Here is a 27,599-nt window from a genome sequence, read left to right on the forward strand (position 1 = left end):
ATTATTTTAGCATAATTACATTTTCGACCCTTCACATAAAACATTTAAATGTCATGGCTTTTGAGAGTCATTTTTACCTTAATTTTAAAAAATATATAAATTAAGGGTTAAAATAATTATTTAATATTTTTTGTCTATAATAAAGTGAAAATATCATACATATTTATCCGTGTACATATTGCATGTAAAATATCATACATGATTCCTCGCATTCGTCAGATCCATAGAAGTTTGGTGAATCGGACGGTAAATAGAGGCCCCACATCGAAGCAATTATGCACAAAGGACGATTAGATTAGAGTTTTTTTTATTTTTTATTTAACGTTTTCTCCTCCAAATAAGTTCCAAGTTGATACTAAAAAACAATTTCTTTTCAAAATAAGCGAATTTATTATATAACCTATCTTTCAAGCATTTGCAAATTGCCCCAGTTTTTAATGTAATATGTGCATTAAGCACCTCGAGGTTGCGCGAAAATGTTCCTCTTTCTTCTTCTTGAAAAATTGAAATATTTTAGTAGATTCTTTAATTTACTTAAGTAACTAAAGTTTGAAATAGTAGGGTGTTTCTGTATATATAATTGCTAAAATTTCAGGGCCTGAAAAATAAAATCTGTGAATGAAGGATGTGAAATGCAAAATTTCCTTACATGTAATTTATGATTCGCCCATGCTTCCGAACATTAAAGCTCTCTAACGTGTATATATATATATATATATAGGGAGGGAGGGAGGAGTGAGTGAGTGAGACAGAGAGCGATGGAGAAGGCGATCAATAGGCAGAGAGTTCTCCTCAACCACCTACTCCCCTCTTCGTCTTCTTCACCATATTCGGTTGATTCCTCTCAGCTCTCGGTAATCTGTTCTCTTTCTCTCTCTCTGCCCTTCGGATTAGGGTTCAAATTGTCTTGCTTCTGTCACTAGTTGATCTCTGTCTCAGATTCATGACCTTGGGGGGATCCGATTGTTTATTCGTTTTTTTTTTTCGATTTCTGATCTCCTTATTTATGATTGATGAAAGGATTTTCTTTTCCAATTTCTGGATAGGCTTCGGTTTGTTCTGCTGGAGATAGTGCTGCATACCAGAGGAGTTCTTTCTTTGGAGATGATGTTGTCGTGGTGGCGTAAGTGTTTCTGATCTCCTTTTATGTTTTAATACGGGTTTTTATTCTTATTCCCTACTGTGCTACACAGTGCTTACCGGACTCCAATTTGCAAGGCGAAGCGAGGAGGTTTCAAGGATACATATCCAGAGGATCTTTTAGCTGTTGTTCTTAAGGTTTGTGACTTTCTGTTTCTGTCTGTACATCTTGTTCTATTATAAAGTTTGAAGGACTTCAGTTTAGTGTGTGAAATGCATCTCGGGTTATCATTACACTTGCATTATATGTTGACCAGGCAGTGTTGGACAAAACCAAATTAAATCCAAATGAAGTTGGTGATATTGTGGTTGGTACAGTACTGGCACCAGGTTCCCAAAGAGCGACTGAATGTAGAATGGCAGCTTTTTATGCTGGTTTTCCTGGTAAATTTTGTTTCTCTATTTCACATAAGTATTATATCTCATACTAAATAATTTTCTTTGATGTACAAGAAACTATTCCTCTAAGAACTGTGAATCGCCAGTGTTCGTCTGGTCTTCAGGCAGTAGCTGATGTTGCTGCTGCTATAAAAGCTGGTTTCTATGATATAGGTGAGATTTTTGCTTATTTTATCTTCTGCCATGGTTACTTTTGAGCTCCTGGATTACCATTTTCTTTATCAATTCAGGCATTGGCGCTGGGTTAGAATCTATGAGCACAAATTCTGTTGCTTGGGAAGGATCCATAAATCCAAAAGTAAGCTTGTGCTTTATTTTGGCTTCCAGATTCCTACCAGCTAGCCTTAAATATTTGTCCTTCTGAAATGATTTCAGGTTTTCCTGTGTTCACTTCTCATTTTTCATTATTCCATGCTTCAGGTAAACATGTTCCAGAAAGCACAAGATTGTCTTCTTCCCATGGGAATAACTTCTGAGAATGTTGCTCATCGATATGGTGTTACCAGGCAAGAGCAAGATCAGGCTGCTGTAAGTTACATCGATACTGATTATCTTAGTCTTGTTTTTAGGGAAAGTATTTATTTTATCGTAACTCCATGGTCAGGTTGAATCTCATAAGCGGGCAGCTGCAGCAACCGCCGCTGGTAAATTCAAAGATGAGATAGTTCCTGTGACCACGAAGGTAAATGATGAGCTAAGTGTTTTTGTGATGTAGTCACATTTTCATTTTTATCTTAGTTTAATAAATGGAGTTCATGCATGGTAATCTGTGTGGCTAAGATGTAGGAGAGGTTATCTCTAAACAATCAATCAACATAGTTTAATTTTGATTAAGGGGAAGTCTCAAATGCTATCACACTAATAGATAATTGTTGCCATATCTCAAATAGAAATGGTAAGAAAAGAAAATTTGTAAAAGCTATCATGACTAAGCAACAACTGTTAGATCTGAATAACTGGTGAGCTGCTGATAATTTAATATCTAAAATTCAGGAGAGTCATGAGGGGTAGTTTGAGATGCAATTACACTAAGAAACACTTATATATCCATACTAGAAGAGGTGTGGATTATGAAAATGAAATTCATCTTCAGTGAAATGCAATTATCATATCAGATGAATCCAGTTGCAGTGGGGAAATTTATGTGCAACTATATAAGAGGAACCAAATATCTATTATATGGGTATTAGAAGTTATAAAGGGTGATTTTGTTGGTACTTCTAAGTGCAAGAGGGTGAGATAATTGACAATCGCAGTATGATCCTTATAGCATTTTCATTTGGGGTATTTTGCTGCTTGATACAATGATATGTTCCTGTAGATTGTGGACCCAAAATCTGGAGAGGAGAAACAAGTTACTATTTCTGTTGATGATGGAATAAGGCCAGACACTTCACTATCAGGACTTGCAAAGCTTAAACCAGTATTTAGGAAGGACGGTAGCACAACTGCTGGTATCTTGGAATTTCTTTTATATTACCTATCTTGGAGCTGTATCTGTATAGTCATAATATTCATAAACTATGCAGGAAATTCAAGTCAAGTGAGTGATGGTGCTGGAGCAGTCCTTCTCATGAGGAGAGATGTCGCAATGAGGAAAGGACTTCCTATAATTGGTGTTTTCAGGTTTAAACCTCTCTTATAGAACATGGTCGTCATTCTTGGCATGCATGATTCATGAGGGTATTTTTGTTTATTATTTTATTTACTCCTTTATTATCTTAGATTATCTACGAGTTAGGTTATCTTCGGGTCGTGATAGCATCAAGAAGATAGTAGTGATTCATGTTTACTTTGTAGTATGAAGAGATCAGTTTTCTTGAGCTATTCTCTAATTGGCAAGTATATATAGCTTTGCACTTCTGCTTGCTGCTCAAGTGAATGAGCACAAGTAATATAACGTGTACCCACAGTGAAAGGCATTTGCTGAGGTTATAAGATTAATTCATCTATGCTATTTTATGTAGGAGCTTTGCTGCAGTTGGAGTGGATCCTTCTGTTATGGGTGTTGGTCCTGCTGTAGCAATTCCTGCTGCAGTGAAATCTGCTGGTCTTCAGATTGAAGATATTGATCTTTTTGAATTAAATGAAGTAAATATCGGGTGGTGACTGTGGTGATCTTATTATTGGGTGCACTGATGAGTCTGATACTTATCTTCTCTGCAGGCTTTTGCCTCTCAGTTCACATATTGTTGCAAGAAGCTGCAGCTGGATCCAGCAAAAGTAAATGTGAATGGAGGTGCACTCGCTCTTGGACATCCTCTGGGTGCAACAGGTAGTTGCTACTGATATTTTCTATTATTTCAGCTATCTTGTATGTTCTATGTGACATTAATTCTCTTTAGATGTTGCATTAATAGTTGTTTCCATTGTGTTGCATTAATAGTTGTTTCCATTGTGTTGCATGGTGACGTTATACCATTGTCTTATACAAAAGGTAAGTAAACATGACATAGACAAGTATTGAACTTAGAGATATAGTTTGCCTATATGTGTGATATAGCAAGGACATATCAGGATGTGTGATAGTTCAATGTGCTTATATATCCAATCTGGAAAGCTCTTTCTGTTTCGACCTAAGATTCATGCTATTCTCTTGCAAGTTTGGTGAATGTAGAGTACAGAATAGATCATTTTTCATACTAGGTGTTCCCACACCATATAGTTTGATCAAGTTAGATTTTTCTTGATTTGGTGGGACTAAATAAATGAGTAAATCCTTTGAGAAGTTGGATTGTGCCTGTTAAACATGTCGTCAACTTTCAGAGACTAAATCGTTATTGTTTATATACTAGTAGAGATTGTCCTGCACCTTTCTTTAACTTCTGCCTGGTGAACTAGTAAATATGGTTCCTTATTCTGTTTATAGGTGCCCGTTGTGTGGCAACTCTGCTGAATGAAATGAAACGAAGGGGAAAAGATTGCAGATTTGGAGTGATCACCATGTGCATTGGTTTCTCTCTTTCTCTTTCTCTCTCTCTGTCTCTCTCTTATATTTTGTAGATGATGATTTACAAAATTATCTCATGACTGTAGGATCTGGGATGGGTGCAGCAGCTGTCTTTGAAAGAGGAGATGGGGACGATGAACTGTCCAACGCTCGGAAGCTCCAATCTCACGACCTTCTATCTAGGGATGCCATGCAGAATTAAGTTAGGAACATCATGATAACTCTCTCAGGAAAAAGAGGAGAGATTAGTAGTTCCTTTCTAATAAATGGCGTTACTAAAGTAGGTGTATTATGGATTTCGATGATGCAAATTGATTGTTTACTTTTTTCTATAAATTCGAACTATGAATGAAAACTCATAATAGATGCCTTTGGAATGTTGACCTTACTCGTGCGACGTCCTTTTGAGTTTAATTTTAGCAAAATGATTACGAGTTCTGATTAAGTTTGCAGCGTTGGTTCATATGATTCCTTTTTATCCATGTACAAACTGTTAAATTCCAACTTAAATCCAAATTTTGATGGTTAGTGATCTATTCTAACCATCCCATTCTCTTAACCCAGAACACCTCCTCTGCAACTTCAAGCTTTAACAGGATTTCTTCGTCCAAAGCTTGTCTTATGGTCGCTCGCTTCTAAACACTTCATGAGTTGATTATGTGATTTGGTTAATGACTCACTAATGCGGTGATTTTAACGAGTAGCACGGTGGTTTGAAAAAATATAGCACGGTGGTTTGAAAAAATATTTCAGTGGTGCGGTGATTTGAATGAGTTGCAGGGTGGTTTGAAAAAATATTTGAATGGCTTTTAGTTTGAACTTTGGAGCAACAGAGACTTAATAAGTTGGTTCAAATTTGACAAAGTTTAAATATTTTTGTATTTAGAGTGTTGAATTTTTGTATTTAGAGAGGGTCGAACTTTTGCATTGGGCTTTTTAATGACAAAAGCTGAGTGGAGCAGCCGCCGCAATAAAAAATTTTAAAAAAATCAGATACTAAAGATGAGGACAGGTGGCAAAGTCCAGCTCATCCACTCTCTCTCCACGTAGTACTTCTAACCCTTTAACCGCAGGGAAATACTATGCGGGCATGCGGACGATAGGTCTATTGCCGTCCTGTACCGCTCTTCATATAACAACATAACCGCTTCCCGCCACTTCCACAAAACAAAGAAGATGAAAGGAACCCCATTCATCTCCTCTATGATACAAAGAATGATGGAGGGAGAAATCCATCAACTGGCAAGGATTCCTCCTTCATCACCTCCAACCACCAGTCTTCGCCTTCCTCGGATCATTCATCATCGATCTCGGTAATCCATTTCTTAGCGTAGATACTGCTGTTTGTATGATAAAACATTTCTTCTTTCTTGCTTTTTTTTTATGAGAGTTCTTCTTTGTTATGTGCAGGCTTCTGTTTGTGTCTCCGAGAATGGCATGGCATACCAGAGTAGCGTTTTAATGGAGACGATGCTCGTTGTTGTTGCGTAAGTCTTCTTCTTTAATGATGAATTCTATAGCTAATTTTATCTCTGCCAACCAAATTAGAGTACAGTGTATGTATTCTTCTATTTTTTAAAAGAAGATGTGTGTTTCTAAATTTGTTTTAGTTACCACTAGGATGCAAACTTGGAGGAATCCTAATCACTCTCCCACAAACTTCTTTTCATTAGGATTAATTTATCCTCTTATTTAATTTCTAGTTATGCTTGTCTTGTATTGCTCGTTATCGAAATTGGCAATGTCTAATGCATGAAACCAAAGAGGATTGTGCTGAAGAAATAGTATTTCGACATTGATCATCTAAGTTTGATCAAGGCAAGCACAGGAGGTTCCAAAGATGCATATCCTGAGGACCTACTAGCTGCTGTTCTCAAGGTTTGTCAATATGACATAGCAACTACTGGCTTTTATATAGTAAATTTGGTATTGCTATATACTATTTTGGTTTATCTTATTTAAGGATAACCCTCTCTGCTCCTTTTCTTATACTTTTTATTTTAAATTCAGGCATGTTTGGAGAAGACTAAACTGAATCCAGTAGAAGTCAGTGATATTGCGATTGGTACAGACCTGGGACCAGACGCTCATAGAGCAACTGAAATGCAGAAAGGAGCTTTTTATGCTGGTTTCCCAGGTACTTAGACTTCCTTATCTGGTATGAGTTGTGTTCTTTTTTCTTGATCTCTTCTATGGTCATACAGAAACTGTTCCTGTTTGAACTATGAATCATCAATGCTTGTCCAGACTTCAAGCAATTGCTGATGTTGCAGCTTCTATACAATCTGGATTCTATGGCATTGGTTAAACTTCCCTGAAAACTCACTTTGTCTCAGACTCTCATGTTTACTTACTTTATAGCTCGCTGACTCCACCATTTTGCTTAATAAATGAAGGAATTGGTGCTGGTTTAGAATCTCCAGTAGTAAATTCAGTATCTTGGGACGGATTGAAGAATCCAAAATGCATTAATAACATGCAAATGAGGAAAATATGCAGATAACTCTCTTATAATGTTTAACTTAATGCTTTAGGTAAGTTTGTTCAGGCAAGCAGAGGATTGTCAATTACCCTTGGGAATTACTTTAGATAATGTAGCAGATTGGTTTGGTGTAACCCCAAAGGAACAAGATCAGGCTGCTGTGAGTTTTATCAATCTAGATTTTATTGGTTTTTCTTGTTGGTGTTTCTCCTTTCCAATGTTGTTAAAACTATTACCTCAAAATCTATGTGCAGGTTGAATCTCATAGGCATTTTACTCCATCTTCATCTGGTTATATAATCATAAATTTATAATCCGGTAGACATTTTATAGGTAATTCTTGTCAGATAAGTGATGGTGCTGCAGCAATCCTCCTCATGAGGAAAGACATAGCGACAAGGAAAGGGCTTCCAGTGCTCAGTGTTTTCAGGTTAATATCCACTCTCTTGGAAATGTTATTTATAACTTATTTTAGATTTTTGGGAGTCTCTTGCATATCTCCACCTACATTTTAGCCTCAACATTGTTGTAAGTACTTTTGCCAATCATTTACTGCTGTATGTAGCTGAATTTTTTTCTTATAACATTTAAAGAATGATTCTGATACATCTACTTCCTGCTCTTTGTAGGAGCTTTGCTGCAGTTGGAGTGGATCCTGTTCTTACAGTTGCAGTACCTGCTGCAGTAAAATGTGCTGATCTTCTGATTAAAGATATTGATCTCTTTGATCTAAATGAGGTGAATGTTTACACTACTTGTGTTTTGACATTATTATCTCAAAACACAAGTAAAATGTGCTGATCTTCTGATTAAAGATATTGATCTCTTTGATCGAAATGAGGTGAATGTGTAAACACTACTTGTGTTTTGAGATAATAATCTCAAAACACAAGTAAAATGTGCTGATCTTCTAATTAAAGATATTGATCTCTTTGATCGAAATGAGGTGAATGTTTACACTACTAGTGTTTTGACATTATTATCTCGCATTCCATCAACGTCTAAACATTCCTGTTGTGTAAGGTTTTGCCTCCCAATCTGTTTACCGTTGCAAGAAGCTGCAGGTGAATCATGCTAAAGTAAACATAAACGGAAGTGCGATTGCTCTGGGGCATCCATTGGGTGCAACGGGTACATGATTTTTATCATGTTCTTCCACATATGTTATTAGACTTTTCTGAATGCAATTAAAGTTATGTTAGGAAATTAATTGTTTTTTCTAAATGAAATATTAGTAGTTGTGTTAATTATTAGTTACATGATCACAACCAATAGCAAGAAGGATTAACCACATTGCATGAGTAGTGACATCCTTTATTAATCGAAATACATGTTCTACTTGGTCTATAGATTTCAAAGCTAGAATGTTATATAGAACACAAATGTTATTTTAATTGAACTGAATCCAAATCTTGATGTGGCTACTTGGTTTGAATTTGATACTTCTTCTCTTATTCATCGGCACTCGCTGTGTCGGTAGCTCTGTTGAATGAAATGAACCATTGGGGAAAAGGCTTCGGATATGGTGTTGTTACAATGTCAATAGATCTCTCTGACAAACATTTATACTCATGAATACATGCATATGTTGATTGAGCTAGAATTTAGTGTATTCTTGCATATGCAGGCTCAAGAATAGGGGCTGCTGCCGTCTTTGAAAGAGGCGGCAGTGTTGAAATAACTGATCCCTGAGGTATCCTGTCTCACAACTTGCTGCCAAGTGATGCCATGACATTAAGCTAGCATAGATTAGTAAAGCCAGTTGCATTTGGTAGATGACTCTGAAGTATATGAAATAAAAGTGGATAATGTATGCCATCAACTTAAATTATGCTTTGTGTGCTCCAAATCTTCAACTAGGTATGCAAATGAGAGTAATTCATGATCATATACAACAGTCTCATATGGATAAAAGATAAGATAACCCCTTGTGTGTGTGTGTTCATAGAATAGTCAAGAACAAGAAATTTCTTAGAACCTAGTCCTATAACAGAGAAGATAAAAGTATAAGAGAATATTCCAATCCATCCTTTTGAGTAGCTACACAGCCAGAATATGGGTATAACTTTTAAATTAAGCCAGTGGAATTCCTATGCTTAACAAAAGCAATGAATTGAAACATCTTGAGTTCCTTGTATTATGTGCAGAAATAGATAGAGTTCTAATGAGAGAATCTTATTCCCTTTTACATGTGTGTTTGTGTTTTATATCTGGGGGATGTTCTCTTGCACTTTTTTTGGCTTAATTTGTTTAGTGGGAGGATGCAAATGAAGGCAGACAGAAAGAATATTCCTGAAATTTATCAGCAACTCCTGCATCTTTTGATGCTCTCTTGTTGTAAATTTGTAGGCAATTGGACTTTATATTCGCATTTTATTGTTGGCCTGAGAGAGAAGTCATAGAAGTCTTGCTTCAAGAACAAGGAATGGTATTGCGCAAGATTAAGCCGCTGAAAGGAGAGAATTTGATACTTTGAGGCAAGACCGTTAACTTATCGACTACTCTAAGAGTTTAAAACGGTTAGAAAATAATAATTTTATTATTTTATGTTTAAATACTTTTTCTCATTTTTGGGTTTGAAGCATCTTGATGAGTCTAAAAAATAAATTTGAATGAACTATGCAGAGATTTATATTTCAGGGTTCTTTACATTATTGTTGCTGGAGTATTTAAAAACATCATAATTGTCAGTATATATTTTTTAAATATTAGAACTGCCATTAGAGTCTATTGACTCTTTCACAATTGCCATTATTGGTTGATTTTTGACAGAATATTTACATGATATTCCTAATAGATAGTTATCAAAGTTAATGACTAAAATACCCTTATTTCTTGAAATTAGAGTGCAAAACTTGAGATCCTTCTTTTCTTGTATAATGATATCTATCTAATATTAGATAGCTTTCAAATTGTTTTAAGCAATTTATACAAAATAGTAATTTTGTTATATAAATTCAGTTTAAATTGTGATTAGTTAGATTTAAAATAATTATGATATTTAACAAATATTATATTTGAAAAGTTTTTATTGACAGTCATATAATTTTTTTTTATATTTTAAATAATAGATATGCCGAACATGATAAGAACTCAAAACTTTTACCTTGATATTACGATAACTCACTAACGATTGTAAAATCTTAAGTTATAAAGTACAATAATATTTATATTTTATATTCTAATAAAAATGATATTAAAAGAAGACTTATCCTTCCTAATACATTAAGCACATGGTTTTAAAATTTTTAAGAGAAACCTATAAGCAACATCCTATATTATAGTGATTTTTTAAAATTAATATCATGTCTTGGGGCTACTTCTAACCTAATCCTTTTTATTTACAATATAAAAATTATAGAAAGAAATGAATAGTCCGGCTATAAATACCTCAAAGATAAGGCATTAGTCGTTACTAAAAAGTTATGTGTTATTTAAATGCTTCTTAATTCTTTTATAAATCATGTCGATAGTTGGATATATATATAGATTAGACAACTGAGTATTTTTTCTAAAAAAAAGAGCGTAAATATATTTTGACTGAACAATTTTAACTCCAAACGAACGACTAAAGATTCAAAGAATTTTTTGGGAAAAATAAATCCATAAATGTAAGATTCCAAACTCTTTTTCACGCATCTATAGCACATTTTTAAAATTTAAATAGGAAATTAATTATAGCAACTTTCAATTATAAGTAGTCGCTTTCTAATTAAGCAACTTATGTAAAAATTTAAAAGTCGCTAAATAAACTGCTAGGTCTCATCCAAAACAAAAACATAAGTTACTTTTCGATTCATGTGATTTAAATTTAGGAGAAAAATTTCATCCCATAAAACTTAACAATCTATGTAACTACATTAAATTTTCACATAAGCGGAAAAATAATATAACTTATATTTAAAAACTACTGTCCGATTAAATACACCTAGTTTCATATTTAAGTTTCAAAATAAATTAAATACTTTTAAAAAGAAAAAGAAAACTTTAATTAGTGTGCCTATCTTGGGCTCATCATTAATCTTAAGATGGGCCCCAACATTGGGCGGTGGCTTTGTTCCTGTTCCCCTCCTCCTCGACGCCGCCCGCATATCGATGGCTACTTCGATTCTATCTTCCATCTACGCGCATAAAGTTAATCGTACGACCATTCAATCGGACGGCTATCGTGGATACTCATAGCAATCCTACGAGCATAATTTTTCGGACTTTAAAGCTACTTCTTCTTAGATTTAATTAGGAATTATCCCAACAAATCCAAGCAGTGTTCGTACTTGTCGGCTCACGTGAGCCAACAGTTCTCACGTGATACAATAGATCGCGGGCCCCACTCCTGTCGGCCTGTCTCTGAATCCGTTAATAATTTGGATTCTTTTTCATTTCCTTTTTATTTTTTGTAAAATAATTGGTGAATTTTTAATAGATTACAAAATTATCTAAAATAATATAAAAATTACTTCTTCTTTTTTTTTTTACCTAAATTAAAGATCGAGACACATTAAAATTACTTTTTTTTAATATATTTTTTTAGTTTTTATTACTAAAATAGAACCAAGTGATTTACTTATCTCAAAATATATCTATGGAAAATATAAGATCTTATTTAATTATTATTTATTTATGGAAGTACATGGAGAGAGCAGTCTCCCACTCTTGCACTAGTCTTTGAGCAGACATCATCTTTCTTTTGCTTACTCCTGTCTAATTACAAAGGGAATAGGTTAACATCACAGGTAACAGCACCTTAGCTGTTTGATTTGGACCACTAATATCACAATTATTCTATTCCTCCCAGTCACAATAATCCCAGGTTAATAAATGCTTATCAAATTAAACCACTTGATTATGGTGGTAGAGGATATTTTTAAGGGAAATTATATTGGCATAGCCTTGTTAATTATTCTTACCATAAACAAATTGTTTATAAAACACCAGTTCTCTAATTTTAATCTTGGTATCTTTGATCACATTAAATGCCAATATATATCCCCCAGTTATTTTTCATAAATAAATTTTTTTTTAGTATCTATAATAGTTTATATAATAACATGAGCAAGAATTTAAGATTTATATTTATATTTTTTATTTTAAAGAAATTTCCTGGCAAGAAGACATACGTAAAGATTCCATTATGATTAATCTTACACGTGGCAGCTACTGTGAGGTTGTTGGCGTTTTCAGGTAGTGGTAATTGGATTGGTCCCACCACCGCTCGTCCAACCGGCGTTTTTTATCGGTAGGTATCTTTCGGCGACCGTTTTGTTTAAACACACTTTCCCACCCACGCGGGACCCCACCAAGAAAGAGCCAACCATGCGTTTTTAAGAAAATGGCGGGTGCGGTTAAGGCGGGACCCTTCGCTTTTAGACCCACCAGAAGTCCCCGTGCTTTAAACGGATCCCGTCACCGCTCTCTTCTTCCGCTCTCCTTTTACTAGCTCAGACGAAAGATTAGGGAGTAGAGAGAGAAGGGGATATGAGAGGACTCAGTGAGTTCACCGGGGGTGTCGCCTCGTCGGGCTCGATGACGGCCGCGGCGGAGGTGGAGGAGAAGTTGGAAGAAAGACAGCTGCTGGTGGTGGTGGTGGAGGAGGAGGAGGAGGAGGAGGAGGAGTTAGAGCTAAGATTGGGTTTGGGGGGGAAGAAGGTTGCCGCCTTGAAGTCGGCGCCATTAGGGATGGGATGCCGGATTCTTACGGCGAAGGACTTCCCTTCCCCGGCCGCGAAGTCGCGCTCCTCGCCGGTTTCGTCGCCGAACTCGTCCGTCTCCTCGTCGTCCGCCTCCGCGGTGTCCGAGAACAAGAGAGCTATTGGATCCTCTCACCCACCCAGGTGAGCTCTTTCTCCTTCCCCTCAGTCCCCCAAATCTCCAATTAGTTTCTCTCTTTTATTCTTCCACTTGTTGTTTCTCTTTTTCTCTCATGCTAAATTTTTAATGCTAGCATTGAAATCTCAGTCATCAATCTAAGTAAATTAATGTTGAAAGATTTCTATTTGTTTGTTTTTTTTTTCGGGAAGCAGTCAGGCGGTAGTGGGATGGCCTCCTATAAGATCATTCAGGATGAATAGCTTATCCAACCTATCCAAGGATAACATTAGCAACATCTCTAAGGAAAGTAATGGGGAGAAGAAAGCGCGAAGCTTGGTGGGTTCTTCTCTCTTTGTCAAGGTTAATATGGACGGAGATCCTATTGGCAGGAAGGTGGACCTTAGTGCCCATCAATCCTATGAAAGCCTTGCTTTCTCCCTTGAACTCATGTTTCTTAAGCCAACCATTGCTCCTGGTTCCTCTTTCCGTAAGTCTCTGTTCTAATTTGCATGCAAAGATTTGATCTTTAATTCAAAGGAGTAAAAGCGGAAAAAAAAAGAATGGGTTCGATTGGTTCTTTTGAATTGATAAGTTTGGATGTTGCAGATGGTGCTAAGGCCTCGAAGCTATTGGATGGATCCTCAGGGTTTGCGCTCACTTATGAAGACAGAGAAGGAGACTGGATGCTGGTTGGAGATGTCCCCTGGGAGTAAGCCTCCTTCCCACTCTCTATTGGCATCAGAACTTGCCAATGATTGATAATAGTATCAAACTAGCTAATAATTTATAGTTGTGATGGATGTTCTTACTTTTATCCTCCTAGCTTGTAATCTGATACATTCAGCTCTTGATTCGTATTTTTCTTTCCCTTATGTTTTGACTTCTTATGCAATGTTCTTGTGACTAATATATCCCAATCTTACATGCAGAATGTTCTTGGACACCGTCAAGAGACTTAGAATCATGAGGACTTTTGAGGCTAGCGGACTTAGTAAGTCCCAAACTTCAGTCAAATCTTGTTTTTGCAGACTATGTTTCTCGCAATTATAGTCCTACTTATTTTACTTGCTGATGGATTGATGCTAACTTGGGTATTATAATACAAATCCTTAACACTAGTGCAGATTGGCGCTTACTCATCCTTGCTAGCTGGCCTATCTTTCAAGGAGAAGAGATGTGATTCTAATTGTGTTTTATCATTGACATGATTCATTTGAGAATGCATCAGAAAACATGTCATGCCATAAAATAGCAGCTTTAATTCAATTGTCATAGCATGACTCCTTTAGTTGGCACCGAATCTCGCAAAGGAGAGAGCATATGTGATTCTGAATCTCTGATTAATTTTCACTACATGCACAATTCGTTTGAGAATGCATCAAAAGACATGGCATATCATAAAAACTAGTTTCTTCTGCTCATTCAGCATATCATGACTCCTTTTCTATTGCACCTATGATTCTCTAATTTGGTAGCTATCTCTGCAGCCCCAAGGTTTCACTCTTCTGGCAAGTCTGTTGGTTTAATAACAAGCAAGCCTTCCTAAAGGCCAGATCACAACCAAGCTAATCCCAGAGGAGATGAAGCAACCAGAACTTGGGCATAGAAAGGAGGCAAGGACTGGAACATATATATATAGATATAAGAGATATAAATGAGAGCAAGTTTTCTCTTGTCAACCCTTAGATTGCTCACACTGCTGTACATTTGTTTGTTTCTTTTTGGGTTTTGCCCCCTTGGTGCTCCCTATTATTGGGATGTGCTCCTATTGATGGGTGATTTTTTAGTCACACCAATATGTTTTGCTGTAGTTTAGTGCTCCAAAATTATAACTCATGTATTTCCTGCTGCTTCCATCATTGTAAATATGTATGCTTCTACTTCACTGTTTTGAGAGATGACTTGCTTTTGCATAATCCATGATGCCTGGTGTTGCAAAATCACATAATGAAAAGTTGGATTCTTTTGTAGCAAGTGTTGTTTCTATTAACATATATTTAAGGAGAACAGAAAGGTTCAGCAATAGAGTAAGTTCTCAATTCCAGGGAAATTAGGGGTAACTCAAAATCGAGTTAAATCACACGGGTAAATTTCAATTTATGCACTCAAAAAGTTATTGTAATTATGGAGCATTAATGGGATAAAAGATAAAAAAAAATATATCAATGGAAGCTTAGGCGAAATAGATAACTAAAACATTAATCACGAGAGTGAAATCTTAAAAAATATTAAAGAAAAATTAAATTGGAAAAGGGAATTAAAGCAAATATAATTTCTTTAACGAAGAACTAATAAATACGAATAAAACGATAAGAACAAAAATGGATGCCAAAGGAGTTCCCAAGTCAACACAATAGCATTAGGAAACGCACGCTTGAGCAAACAAAACGAGGTTGCTCCTCCGCTGCTTTCCCTTCTCACTCCCTCTCTCTGCGCCTTCCCTAACCCTCGTCGATCTCGATCTTGATCTCTATCTCGATCTCGATCTGTTCCTCCTCAGCGCCATTCTCCCAAACTTAAGGATAAGAGAGGAGAAGAGAGGGCAGGGGAGGAGGAGACCGCGGTGAAGCAATGGCCGCGGTCGCAGTGCATCAATTCGCCGAGTGCATCACCTGCCATGCATGGAGCCCCGATCAAACCAGTACCTTCTCTCTCTCTCTCTCTCTCTCTCTCTCTCTCTCTCTCTCTCTCTCTCTCTCTCTCTGTGCGTGTGTGTGTGTTATCCACCTTTGGAGATCTCGATTTCCTTTAATAAGAGATCGTAGATCTCAGAATCGTACGTTTATCTGTATCCGTGCTTGATGATTTATGTTTCTCTTGGTTAAAGATTGCTAATTTTTGTGCGAGAAGAAAGAAGCCAAGAATGCTAGAAGTTGTCGTTCTAGAATGTGGAATCTTTAGTCGAAAGGATCTACCGATGACAGATTATTTATAAATTATCTTGTTGATATGAATTAAAAAAGCAATCAAATTTATGTAATATCCGTTGAATAGCAGAGGAAATAAGAATAAGATGGCATTAGGAGGAGAAAATTATGGAGGGTACAAGCACTAAGATTGAAAAAAGATAAAAAAAAAATGAAGGAGATTTGTTTCGTCCAAGGAAAACCAATCTATCGTTGAGTCTGTCTTTACAAGAGTTTCAGGCCAAGGTTTGGGAGCCATTTTTCATGTTGAGCTTGTCAACATTATTGTTATTTGGAAGGAGAAATAACCTGGAGTTGCAGTGCCTTCTGTGCTACCCAAACTTCTTCGTATGTCTAATCAATTATGTGAACTACAGTGCCGATGCTAAATAAGTCCCACTCCTTGTTTAACTTGGCTTGGAATATGATTTACTTCTAGGTGGGTAGCTGTTGCCACTATTGATCCTCGTGTAGATTTATGGATTTGAATAATTCTTGGAAAGCACAACATGCAAAACACTTATATGTTCTTTTTCTAGTGCATCTCATAGTACGGAATATACAAACTATCTCACTGCTTTCAGGATGGAAAGAACCTCATGTAGAACATTATTGATTTCTTACTTGATTTCCTTCTTTCCAGCTTTTTTGTGTTACTTTAGTATGCTTCTTAATGCTTTCTTTTTGTCCTGATATTTTTGTGTTCAAATTAATGTGCTACATAGAGCATCTTGCTTATTTACTGTCATATGACAATTTCTGTCCACACAATAATTAGATTCATTCTTAGTTACTATACTGAAACAAGATATCTTTTTCTTTTGCAGTGATTGCATTTTGTCCGAACAATAGTGAATTACATATCTATAAACTATTTACAGACAAGTGGGAGAAAGTACATGTTCTTTACAAGGTAATGCTAGTTTCTTGCCGATTTCTTTAATGGCGTAACATATGTTACAGTTGGCCTAGATGGCACATTAGTGACTTTAAATGTATAATTTTTTTGTCGTTGGCTTCCATTTTTGTTTAATTTTTATAATATCATTAATGGAGATTTGCATAAAACAAGATAGATTGATCATGTAGAAGCTATAAGTTGTAATTTGTGTTTCTGTAACTCTTATCTATGTTTTCAAGTATGACTTTTCAATTTGTGTTGTCCTGAAACTATTTAAAGCATCAGATATGTTATAAGATAACTGACAATCTATAAATGGTTGGTGCATATAACCTCTTAAATATCCTATATGAAATCCTCATATCTGAATGAATTTACTTTTCCAAACTTGCCATTTATATAGGTGAGGCATAAAGATATTAAGATTTTGCTTTAAAATGCCTAACTTTGTTAAGTGATCTTATTATTTTGGATTCATCTCCACTGCGTCTAGCGTGATTCTGATTTGACTTGGAAATGTAGTCTTAGAAATCCAAAGTTTGTGAGAGCAGCTAATAACTGTACTCTGAAAGAATGTCAATACCCCAAAGAAAGGAAACATTCAACTAGCTGCTTATATCTAAATCATATTATTATAGTCATTTCTTTAAAGAAACAGAGTTATTACTAATGCATCTATGTCTTGCAGCATGATCAAATTATATCTGGTATTGACTGGAGCATAAGATCGAATAAAATTGTTACAGTGTCACATGATCGGAATTCGTAAGTATCCACCTGCCAATAGCATGCGGGATCTGTACTTCTAATAGTCATGCTCTCATTACACACAAGAGATGATAACCCACTTTCTGCCTATTTATTTTTTCTTGTCCTTTTTGCAGATATGTTTGGAGCCAAGAAGCATCTGAATGGGTACCTACTCTTGTCATTCTCAGGCTAAACCGAGCTGCTTTATGTGTTCAGTGGAGTCCTAAAGGTACCTTTAGAAAGCTGACGGATATGATCAGTGTACCATGAATAGTATGTTTGATTATTGACTTCTAAGACATATATATATATATATATATATATATATATATATATATATGCTTTTCTTTCTTGTTCTCCTACCTTTTTTGATTGATCTCAGTAACATATTAATTGTTTACTTATCTTGCTTTCCGCTCTCTTGGATAAATGGTATTTAATTACTAGAACAACATTAAGCCATTCCATTTCTTGGAGGTGAATTAGTTTTTTATGCTGAGGCCCTATGTTTAGCTGCTATATTCCTTCACAATTTATTTGGAAAAGAAATATTAATAGGATTAGCATGGTGATTCAGGTTAAAATTAGGTGACCTCAAACTGTGTATGGGCTTTTACTGTGAGTTGATAACTAAAAGAGGGCTTATGGTATCTCAACCATGTTTCATCACTGTATAACAATTTGGAATTAGTTGGCATGTTAGTGGAAAAACTTAGAGGTAGCTTATGTACCTTTCTTTTTAAATCAAACATCAGACTTTTGTTGCAGTTTCATATGCTATTATAAGACAATGCCAAACTAATTGGAGTACTACCATAAGGTAATATCATTTGTAGAAGTATCATGAGTAGGTCTACAAAGAGGTACATATCTAGTGTTACATGTTAATTTAATAACCTTAAGGTTGCACAATATTTACACCAAAATTTTCCTAACTATGTATGTTTATGTTGGTAAGGTTGAATGTATTTAACCTAGACATAGATAATAATGGCTGTTTATTATGTATTGATAGATAAACCTAGAAAAATGGCATAAAACTGGTGGATACTCGCATACCAAAATAACAAATGCAGATGAGAGGCGAGAATGTAATGCAATAGGTTTCTTGTGTCATGTTATAAGTAGCAGAATCAACTTTAGGATATGGCTGAATAATTAACTTACCATGCCGTTTGAATTGAAATACCTATTTCTTTTCTGTATGTTTTATGAGTTTATGCATCCTTTTCAGAAAACAAGTTTGCTGTTGGTAGTGGAGCTAAGTCTGTTTGCATATGCTACTATGAGCAAGAGAATAACTGGTAACTGGCCTTCAATATATTTCCTCTATTTCTGTTTAATGTTTGTAGGCATATAGTTTACATTCTGCCATGCATATATAGAAGAATTAATCAATTTAATCTGACATAATCTGAAGTAACCTTGAGTCATATACATGGGTGTGGTTCTACACCAAAATCTTGCAACATTTCTGGTTCTTGATGATTCTGAGACCATTTTTGTCTAAGTAACTAATATTGCATCCCTAAAAGTGAAGATCAATATTATCGCAACAACTAACCTTCTACTTATAATTATGTAATTGCAACTACATGCATGGTTTTGATGTGTTTGATACATAAGGCACATAAGTGAATAATCTTGCAAAGATTATCATTCAAATAGGGTGGCTTACCTAGTAGTTTCTTAAAATTAACTTGCGCCTTGTAAGTTGGCATCTGTCTCAATTTGTTCTTATGATGTAACTTTAAATGTGGTATTTCCTTTTATGGGAATCAAAATACTGATCTTTCATATTCAAACTACATTTTGGAAAATATAACACCTAATTTGTTTCTTGATAAGTCTAAAAACTGGATAGTTTTCTATTTCCATGTCTATTTGTGGTGCCGAGATGTTTAACCAAAGCATTATACCCAATACCTTCTTTGCGATGTGACTACATGTTTCTCAGATAGTGACTCACCTTGTTAAATTAGTCAGGTGGGAATATAAGTATATAACTTTTCTATTCAAACTACAGTGGAGTTAACTTAGCATACTTTATATTGCTGTTTCCTCCACCAGGTGGGTTAGTAAACTAATCAGGAAAAAGCACAATTCTTCTGTGACATGTGTCGCTTGGCATCCTAACAATGTAAGTTTCTTTCTTTCTCATCTTTAGTTCATCTTATACATTTCTGTCTTAAGTTATGTATCAATGTTCATACATAAGGACCATTTTGGAAGATATGGTAACTATCTTTTCTATTTCCTTACTGTCAATCATGGTCAATCTGATTGGTATCATGAAGAAATGCTAACAATATCGGTACAGTTCTGGACATTCTGATAGACAACTTCACATATAATGTGTTGCTGCACTCAGAAGTGGCTTGATAATTGCCTTCTTAAATATATGAAAGTTCGCATACCTGTAAGACCGAGAAGATCAGATATGGAGCAGAAGAAACGATACAGTAAGATGTCAAAGATGAAAAAGAAACTATTGATGTACCTTCATTTAGAAGTCATAAATTGAACCTGTTGAAGTGGGAAACTTTTCTACAAATAGTAAATTTAACTTTCGGGAGAACTATTGCAAGCGAGCTCTTGTGATCTTTAACACTAAATAATTATCTTCCTTTGGAAAACAAATCCTTTGGATGATGGTTATTGCCACTAATCTAGCATATCTACTTTTGAACTCATAAGCTTGTAGATAATTATCTAGTTTCAGCTTTAATTAACATATCCATAAAAAGAAATTCTAATAATTAGATACATAACAAAGTAACAATCGACCTTCATGCGTTTCCTTAACTATTGCGCCAAAGTGAGCAAATATATGTTTGATTAGTTTTGACATTGTCTCTTCTATTTATTCTGCAGATCCTTCTTGCAACTACGTCAACTGATGGTAAATGCAGAGTTTTCTCCACTTATATTAAGGGTGTAGATATTAGGTCAGTACAATATCTGATAATCCTCAAGAAGTCTGAAGGATATTATTGTCTTGTACTTATATACGGTATTTATCTAGCTTGCTGACTTGTGTCCTCATAATCAGGGAGTCTGGAGCAAGCTCTTCTAATGATATAAAGTTTGGGGAGGTTAGATATGTTTTACTTTTCTGTGCTATTTTCAGGTCATATGCTAATTAACCAAACCTTGTGGCATTTGCCCAGAGCATTCCTGTTTCATTTTCCCAACCAAATCTATTACAAGCACTAAATCATCTTAGGTTTTGGTGGTTTGTTGCACATGATAGCAAACCCCAGAATCAAATTGCTAGATGGAAAAATGTAACAATCTTTTAATCTATTCTCTTTGTCTATATGTTGATACTAAAAATTGTAAGAAAAGTCATGATATCACTTATTGTAGCAAAAAAATTCATTAAATAGTCCTGAATGGAGTATCATTTGGCCAACTCCAAATAGTTGGGATTGCTTCTTGTTCTTGTTGTTGTTATATGTTGATGCTAAAATGCAAAGGATCTCCCCTTTGTAGGTAGGTATTTGAAAGGAACTATTCTTCTTTAATCAAGAAAGCATGTCATCCTTCTTTCAATTACTTTCTGTACTTCTTGTTTAGAGGTATATGGTAGATTTCATTCTCTTAAATTGTTTTCTAGACTTTTCATTCAGGGGTGGATTTGATTCAGAGTTATATGATTAAGGACATTCTACTTGTCCAATCTACTATTTTGAAGGGAAGGCAGATTCTAAATGTACTATTGTGATTGTGAGCATTGCATGTTAAATTGATTCCAGAAAAATGTCGAATTTCTACAACCATGTAGAGAGAATTGCTAATGCTTATCGACAATCTTTTTATTCTTCATGAAGTGTTTCAATGTATCAAATGTGATCAAGCAGTGGTTCTTAATTTCTTACATTCCTTTGGATAATTTAATTTGGTTTTGGAACTTTGCAAAGGGTATATGCTTGTGATGATATTATCTTAGATCATTCTTTTCAGGAACTTTGGCATCTTTCATTATAAGCTGTCATTCATGTCATTGATCTTCACCTAACATTTTATGTCATTTGAAAGCAGCAAATTGCACAACTTGATTTGTCAGTTACTTGGACATTTGGTGTAAGGTGGTCTCCAAATGGAAGTACCTTAGCTTATGCAGGTTTGGTCTTTCTCCAGTTATTTTTCATTGATTTACTGTTGACCGTATTCCATAAATTTTGATAAAGTCTTTCATCCTTGTCTTGTCGTAAGGACAATGTTAACAAATCACATGTAATAGTAAACCTGTTTTAGAATATGCTAGTGCACTTATAATGCTTGCTAAATTTTGGGGCTCCGTTCAATCCCTTGGTGCAAAAAGTAATTGGTAATTTACCTATCTATCTCATATTGCTCTTAATTTTTGGAACCCCTTGATCATTTGTATTTTCACTGGTTACTTGTCATTCAAAAAATTTGTATGTCTTGTGTTGTAATGTGCAGAACATCACTTAAACTGGATAGTTGGTTGTGAGAATATTTGATTCGGGATATCTATGGATTATATATCTAATAGGTTTCTATTGAGTAAACTTGACTATCTACAATGAAATTGAAACTGCAACTAGTGTCTTCTGTCTCATTTTTTTTTTTCAGAGATCGGTTTCATAATGTAGTTTCCCATTATTTGACTGAGATTGACTACATTTTTGTTTGTCAAACTGTCAGGTCACAACTCTATGATTTATTTCATTGATGACGTCGAGTCTTCTCCTTCTGCACAAAATGTAGCCTTGCGAGATCTACCTCTCCGTGATGTGGGTCAGCATTCTCTTCGCAACTTAGCGTTATACCTTCAAAGTTCTGATAAGTATGAACTCTGCTTATATGCTCACCTAAAATAAACTTTTCAGATCCTTTTTCTTTCTGAGAGGGTGGTCATTGGTGTGGGATTTGACTGCAATCCTATGGTCTTCACTGCAGATGAAACTGGACTATGGTAAGTTATGGGATTTCATGAAAAACAACATAGTGCTCATCTTAGTGCCGAATTCTCTGTATGATTTTCATGCTGCAGATCAAATTAAGATAATCGTTAATGCATAATCGCATTGATGGTTTGTGTATCTAGAGGCACTTTGCTCCCCTTGCATCTGGTTTTGCTTGTTTTCTTCACATAATTGGTTAATAACTTGCTCAAGTTCCTTTTCTATTCTTTCATGTCAGGAGCTTTGTCAAATACTTGGATGAGAGGAAAGTAGCTCCGTCAACTTCAAAAGGTTCACAGGTGTGTTTAATATATACAGTTTAAACCTTTTCTTTTGTGGACCATACTGAGGCAAGACATTAGGATTTTTAATTGCCTTATACTAAAACATTTACATTGTATCATATAATTGCTTCTTTATGCTCCTACTCCACAACCCCGCGAAGGCCAGCTGGAAAAACTAAAAGAAAGGGTAAAAAAGGTGAAAGAGTAAACTTCTAAATCATTGATAGAAGAATAGTAACCAAAGGAATTGTAATATTTCAGTTCTCTGAAGCTCTTGGGAAGCTGTATGGCCAATCAAGGCAAGGAACAAGCAATGACACTGTTGAACTGTCAAAGCCTCGGGGTGGTGCTCATGAGAACTGCATAAAGTATGGTACCTTTGGAGCACTTCCTATTACTTGTTTTTTCTTGTTCTCTTTTAATGCCGATACTGAGATTATGTTATATTGTCTTAACTGGATATTTCAGTTGTATCGTACCCTTGAGAAAAGCAGGTGATGCCACTGTGAATCGTTTCAGCACTTCAGGTTAGGGGAATTGATTTATTCTCATCTTTCTCTATAATTCTTTTATTTACATAAACCAAATTATGAATGTTGCATCTTGTATTATAGGGATGGATGGTAAAATAGTGGTCTGGCAATTGGATAAAGAAGTTAAATAAAAGATCTTCTCCATCACCCATCTTACTGATGCATATGGAGGCAATGAAGAGAAGGGAAAAGGGAAGAGCATTCGGGGGTTCCTTGTCATGAATTTCTTTTTTGTTGTATTTGTACACAGAGCATTATAAAGTTATTATTTTTAGCTTATTCAGTCAGAAGTATTGTAATATAATACTGATAATGGTTGTATTTGACTTGCAGTCCATGTGTATTACTAGTACAGTTAGCAGTAAAAATGAAAATTTTGGTGTTTATGACATTGTACAGCAAAAATATCCCATTATTGGGAAAATTGATAGATTTGATATCAGATTCTCAGATTCAAGATCACCTATATGAAATGAGTGCTTTTTTATGTCTGGTTATTGTCGTAGCCTATACCATTGAACATGGCGTAGTCAATATGCTGTAGCAAGAAGAAAGGAGCATCTTCTTTCTGATGAGTAAGAACACTTGTCACAGGTGAGGACTTGTGAGGCTGATTTCCACTGTATAATAAGGTCAGTGCTTTTCACTTTCTACAACCAAGTTATAATTTATCTAATGACTCATTTGCAGTTAATATACAGAAACAGTTTGCATTAATGGATGAGTGGCCTTCCTGATAGTGTATGGCATATTTAGGCTGGTAGTTTGATGTTTTCTACTTAACAGCTCTAGTGAAGTAGATGCAAAATCACAGCCTAATGGTCTAAAAGGTGATTGCTTGCATTTTTCTTTTATCAATGAAATGCTAAATGTTTCATTTATGGACAGGAACAATCTTGATGATCAAAGTACTGTGTTACAAATTACCTGTGTTTTTTTGACAATCTAGTCCTTGTTGGACTGTAGTCTGCACATTTTGGCTGAGTCTTTGACTATTCTAGTCTGCCCCTATTTATTTTTGCTCGTATAATTTATTTTAAAACCTAAATATAAGATTTGAAACCCAATTAATGACTTAAAAGAAAATTTTAAATCCTCTATTTTTTTTAATGTTTTAGAGAGAACTTTTTATATAATCGAATTTGATTTTAACTTCGAAATATAAATTATAAATTGGATCAACGTGTTATATAAAATATTTTTCTCTCATGGATGATTGGATCAGCGGCATTCAAACACACATAGTCTCGTATTTAAGTTACATTAGACATGTAAAATAAATATTTGGAAGAGCTAGTTTTAGGGGTAAAAACATATCGGATATGGACCAAATAGTATTCAATTCATATTCGGATTCATATTTTTAATCTATGGATTCATATACGGATATTGGACGTATAACAAAATTTAAAACGATATCCTAACTAAACGGATATGGATAATTTTCAGATCTTAAAGTGATGTTGATCGAATTCTAAACGAATTATGATATTTTATTTAGACATAATTAATACAAAAATATTAAGAGTTTCAAAAAAATTAAAATTTTGTATGTCAAATACATATAAAATTAGAAAAATTAATCTCAATAAATAATTTATAACACATCATTAGTAACAATTCTAATATTCACTATTTAAATAAGCAAACTAAAAATTATAAATTATTCAAAAAAATATGTGGGTAAATGGATATCCGATATTCATATCTGAATCTAAAAATTATATTCGACTCGTATCTGGATTTTTTTTTTCAAAAATTCTACTAGTATCCAAATCGGATAGAAATTTTTTATCCGAATCGAATTGGATAGTGGGTCGGGTGAGAGTTTTCACCACTCGCTAGTTTGGTAAAACATTTTGGCTTCTGATCTTGTAAGTAGTCAACTGAAAAGGAAAAATAAAAGAATGCTGTAAAAAGTTGCTGTGAGTAAACAAAAAAAGTTATTGATAGATAGGATGACAAGATGACCAGCACTACTAAGGGATGAAATTTTTGAACCTTTCCTGCCACAGCATATGCCTCCACTACAATCTCGTGTGGTTGCCTAAACATTAGAATTTGCACTGCACTGCTCTCAATCAGTACATGGATGGAGTCTGAATCAACACTTGGAAACAATAAATAGTACTGCTGATGCCAAAAGCATACTCAACTACTGTGCTTTGTACTTTCTCTACTTAAAAAAATCTCAGATCTAGCTGTGATTTGCGTCAAAACTAAAATCGAGATCACTGACAAATAGATCTACTATTTTGTCCAAGAGAAAGAAAGAAAGAATGAGCCATTGATACAAAAAGTTGAAAGCATTATCTTATATTTCACAAGATAAGCTCACAACATATGCTGCAATATGTGTTACTTCTATATTCAACACAAGTAATCTCTACTCATCTGTAAGCATTGAAAGCATTCATCATTTTATTGAGAACTTATAGCTTAAGCAACAACCTGAGAACAATTATATACTCCATCTATTGGTAAATAACTCTAAATAACTCAATTTGATGTTTCTATGCCATTTGGAGTTCTATTCTAGGATCTTCCCTTATTTGTTTCAGCATCATATTTATATTGCATGAATGACAAATAACAATAACAAGTTGATGTGTCCATGGCTACAATGTAACGTTTGATTAGTGTTATCATACTAGACTGGACTAGCAAAGCCATACTTCAAAGAGAACCTGAAGAAGAATTCTCCTTTGCTCTCCACCTCTTCATCAGCTCCTCATACTCTTCCTTCTCTAGTAGTGCACCTCCAACTCTGCTCCTCCATACTTGCGCCGCCTTTACGAGCTCAATCTCTGCTTCTTTTATCAATGAATCCAAATCCAAATCTAAATCTAAATCCAGACTCAGATCCAAAGTTAGACTCAAACTCCCTTCCATTCCCTTCCTCCATGGCTCAACTTCACTTCCTTTCCAAGTCTTCTCCTCCAACAAGTTAAGAAACTCATCCTCCACTCTATCCACATCAAAGTTCTCATTGAGCTCCATGACAAAGCAAGTCTTCTCGTCGTCAGGCTCACCGTTCTCGTCATCGGTGGTCGGTAAGCTATCGGATGGCGGCAGCCAAGACCGTGAAGATATAGCTCCTTTCTCAATTGTGATGAAGCCTCCATCTTCATCATCCATCTGAAGACACTCGTCGTTCAAGTTCTCGATCGTGATGAAGCCATGATCGGATCGGAGAGACCGATCTCTTCGTGCTGAAACCGTCGGATGTCGTCTCTTTAGGCAAGCAAGATCTGGGAGGCAAGAGAAGTACTTAGTCTTGCTCTGCTCTTCCCCTGCATTTATTGCACAAAGTTAGCATGATATATAGCAAACACAGATATATTGGAGATGAGAATTGATGAAAAAAAATTCGTCCTACCAATCAAATCATGGGCTTCTTCCTCCATTAATCTACAATAAACACTTAAGCTTAGTCTCCCTCCATTAGCTACCCCTCCAAGAACAAAGCTCATGGTCTTCCCGCCAAACTTCGGGTTCAAACTGTTAACCTCCATGAACTCACTCAGATCAACTTGGAAGGTACCCAAATCGCACGCTGGTGAATCATCCAACGAGACCCAGATGGTGAAACTCCTCAAGATCGATCGGATGTCCGTGTTGCAGGAATGCAAGAAGATCTCATCAAAGGTGGCGGCGCCTTCACAGACATGAACAGGGAGTGTGTGCTCCCCTTTACACCCTTTAGTCTTCCACCCAACAACCAAAACCCGGCCTTCCATCACCGGCGGCAAGCCGGATATCTGCTGCACTTGGAGCCACACCACATACGGCGACCGCCGGACGCGGCTGCGGTCGCCGTGAAAGCAATCAAGAACTTTCCACTTCCAGTGGCAGAACACATTCCCGCTGCGGCTCGCGGCCTCGGGGAATTCTTTAGTCTTCTGGACGAGATCAAGCTCTTCCAGTAGGCTGATCTCATGCTGGGTCCTGTCCCCCATGGTTGACAAGCTTGGAGAGGTGAGGAAGACTAGTTGTGATTAAGAGCAGATTGGTTGGGAGAATGGATAAGGTGGTGGTCAGCAACAGTAGTTGAAGAAGATGGAAGGCAATCTAAATGCGGAAAGGGAGAGAAATAGGAGAGGGATTAGTTTACTTCTGTTCTTGAATAAGAGAGGAAAGCTTTGGGAAGAACGAATGGTCTCCTTAGATGTCATCATGGTGCTTAGCAATATTCCCCACAAGCAAAGCCATATATTGTTTGCTCCCTTACTACCTAATAGCTTAAGTTTTTATTCAAATTTTATCTATCTTATTCTTATTTTCTATTATCTATTCTATTCTATTCTGATGCAATTCTTTTACCTATCTCTGTCTAGATATAGTGTATACAATGAGGGTGCATGCTAAATGTACAATATATATTATTAATTTTTTACCTAATAGTTTGAGCTTTTAGATTGATTGATACTAATGCTCATCTAATCTCATTTTAATCTACAATCCGTTCTAGTACACAGAACGTGTCAAATATATGTATGAAATGTATTGTGG

At 35.5% G+C, this 27,599-nt stretch overlaps 4 protein-coding genes and 1 pseudogene across 5 annotated transcripts; 4 read left to right on the plus strand and 1 right to left on the minus strand.

Annotated features, from left to right (window-relative positions):
- The first annotated feature begins 684 nt into the window (after positions 1-684).
- LOC140788278 (3-ketoacyl-CoA thiolase 2, peroxisomal-like) lies at positions 685-4,877 on the plus strand. 2 transcript variants are annotated; one of them, XM_073137466.1, is made up of 14 exons: positions 685-854; positions 1,047-1,123; positions 1,194-1,278; positions 1,398-1,524; positions 1,594-1,692; positions 1,770-1,837; positions 1,960-2,067; positions 2,144-2,221; positions 2,861-2,993; positions 3,069-3,165; positions 3,507-3,630; positions 3,706-3,814; positions 4,409-4,492; positions 4,576-4,877. In XM_073137466.1, the coding sequence occupies exons 1-14, from the start codon at positions 759-761 to the stop codon at positions 4,689-4,691; spliced, it is 1,401 nt and encodes a 466-aa protein (XP_072993567.1). In that variant the 5' UTR covers positions 685-758; the 3' UTR covers positions 4,692-4,877. The 2 variants fall into 2 exon arrangements, with proteins under 2 accessions (XP_072993567.1, XP_072993568.1); XM_073137467.1 differs by having other exon boundaries at positions 687-854; positions 2,861-2,978.
- Positions 4,878-5,579: 702 nt separating this feature from the next.
- Positions 5,580-8,663, plus strand: LOC140788426 (3-ketoacyl-CoA thiolase 2, peroxisomal-like; annotated as a pseudogene).
- Positions 8,664-12,348: 3,685 nt separating this feature from the next.
- Positions 12,349-14,695, plus strand: LOC140788961 (auxin-responsive protein IAA10). Its single transcript, XM_073138512.1, has 5 exons — positions 12,349-12,802; positions 12,992-13,266; positions 13,386-13,488; positions 13,709-13,770; positions 14,267-14,695. Exons 1-5 carry the CDS (start codon positions 12,447-12,449, stop codon positions 14,323-14,325), a joined length of 855 nt encoding a protein of 284 aa, XP_072994613.1. The 5' UTR covers positions 12,349-12,446; the 3' UTR covers positions 14,326-14,695.
- Positions 14,696-15,098: 403 nt separating this feature from the next.
- LOC140789358 (actin-related protein 2/3 complex subunit 1A-like) lies at positions 15,099-23,471 on the plus strand. The gene is made up of 15 exons (XM_073139025.1): positions 15,099-15,420; positions 16,513-16,598; positions 17,275-17,351; positions 17,471-17,565; positions 18,571-18,640; positions 19,407-19,476; positions 20,211-20,284; positions 20,389-20,431; positions 21,381-21,462; positions 22,011-22,099; positions 22,196-22,281; positions 22,509-22,569; positions 22,816-22,922; positions 23,023-23,081; positions 23,169-23,471. Exons 1-15 carry the CDS (start codon positions 15,351-15,353, stop codon positions 23,216-23,218), a joined length of 1,119 nt encoding a protein of 372 aa, XP_072995126.1. The 5' UTR covers positions 15,099-15,350; the 3' UTR covers positions 23,219-23,471.
- A 2,167-nt stretch (positions 23,472-25,638) lies between these two features.
- LOC140789536 (uncharacterized) lies at positions 25,639-27,308 on the minus strand. The gene is made up of 2 exons (XM_073139265.1): positions 26,467-27,308; positions 25,639-26,380 (listed from the first exon to the last, which is right to left on the minus strand). The coding sequence occupies exons 1-2, from the start codon at positions 27,044-27,046 to the stop codon at positions 25,764-25,766; spliced, it is 1,197 nt and encodes a 398-aa protein (XP_072995366.1). The 5' UTR covers positions 27,047-27,308; the 3' UTR covers positions 25,639-25,763.
- Positions 27,309-27,599: the final 291 nt, after the last annotated feature.

The sequence above is a fragment of the Typha latifolia genome, chromosome 5 (assembly GCF_019914945.1).
Source record: "Typha latifolia isolate L0001 chromosome 5, TyphaL0001v2, whole genome shotgun sequence".
NCBI lineage: Eukaryota > Viridiplantae > Streptophyta > Magnoliopsida > Poales > Typhaceae > Typha > Typha latifolia.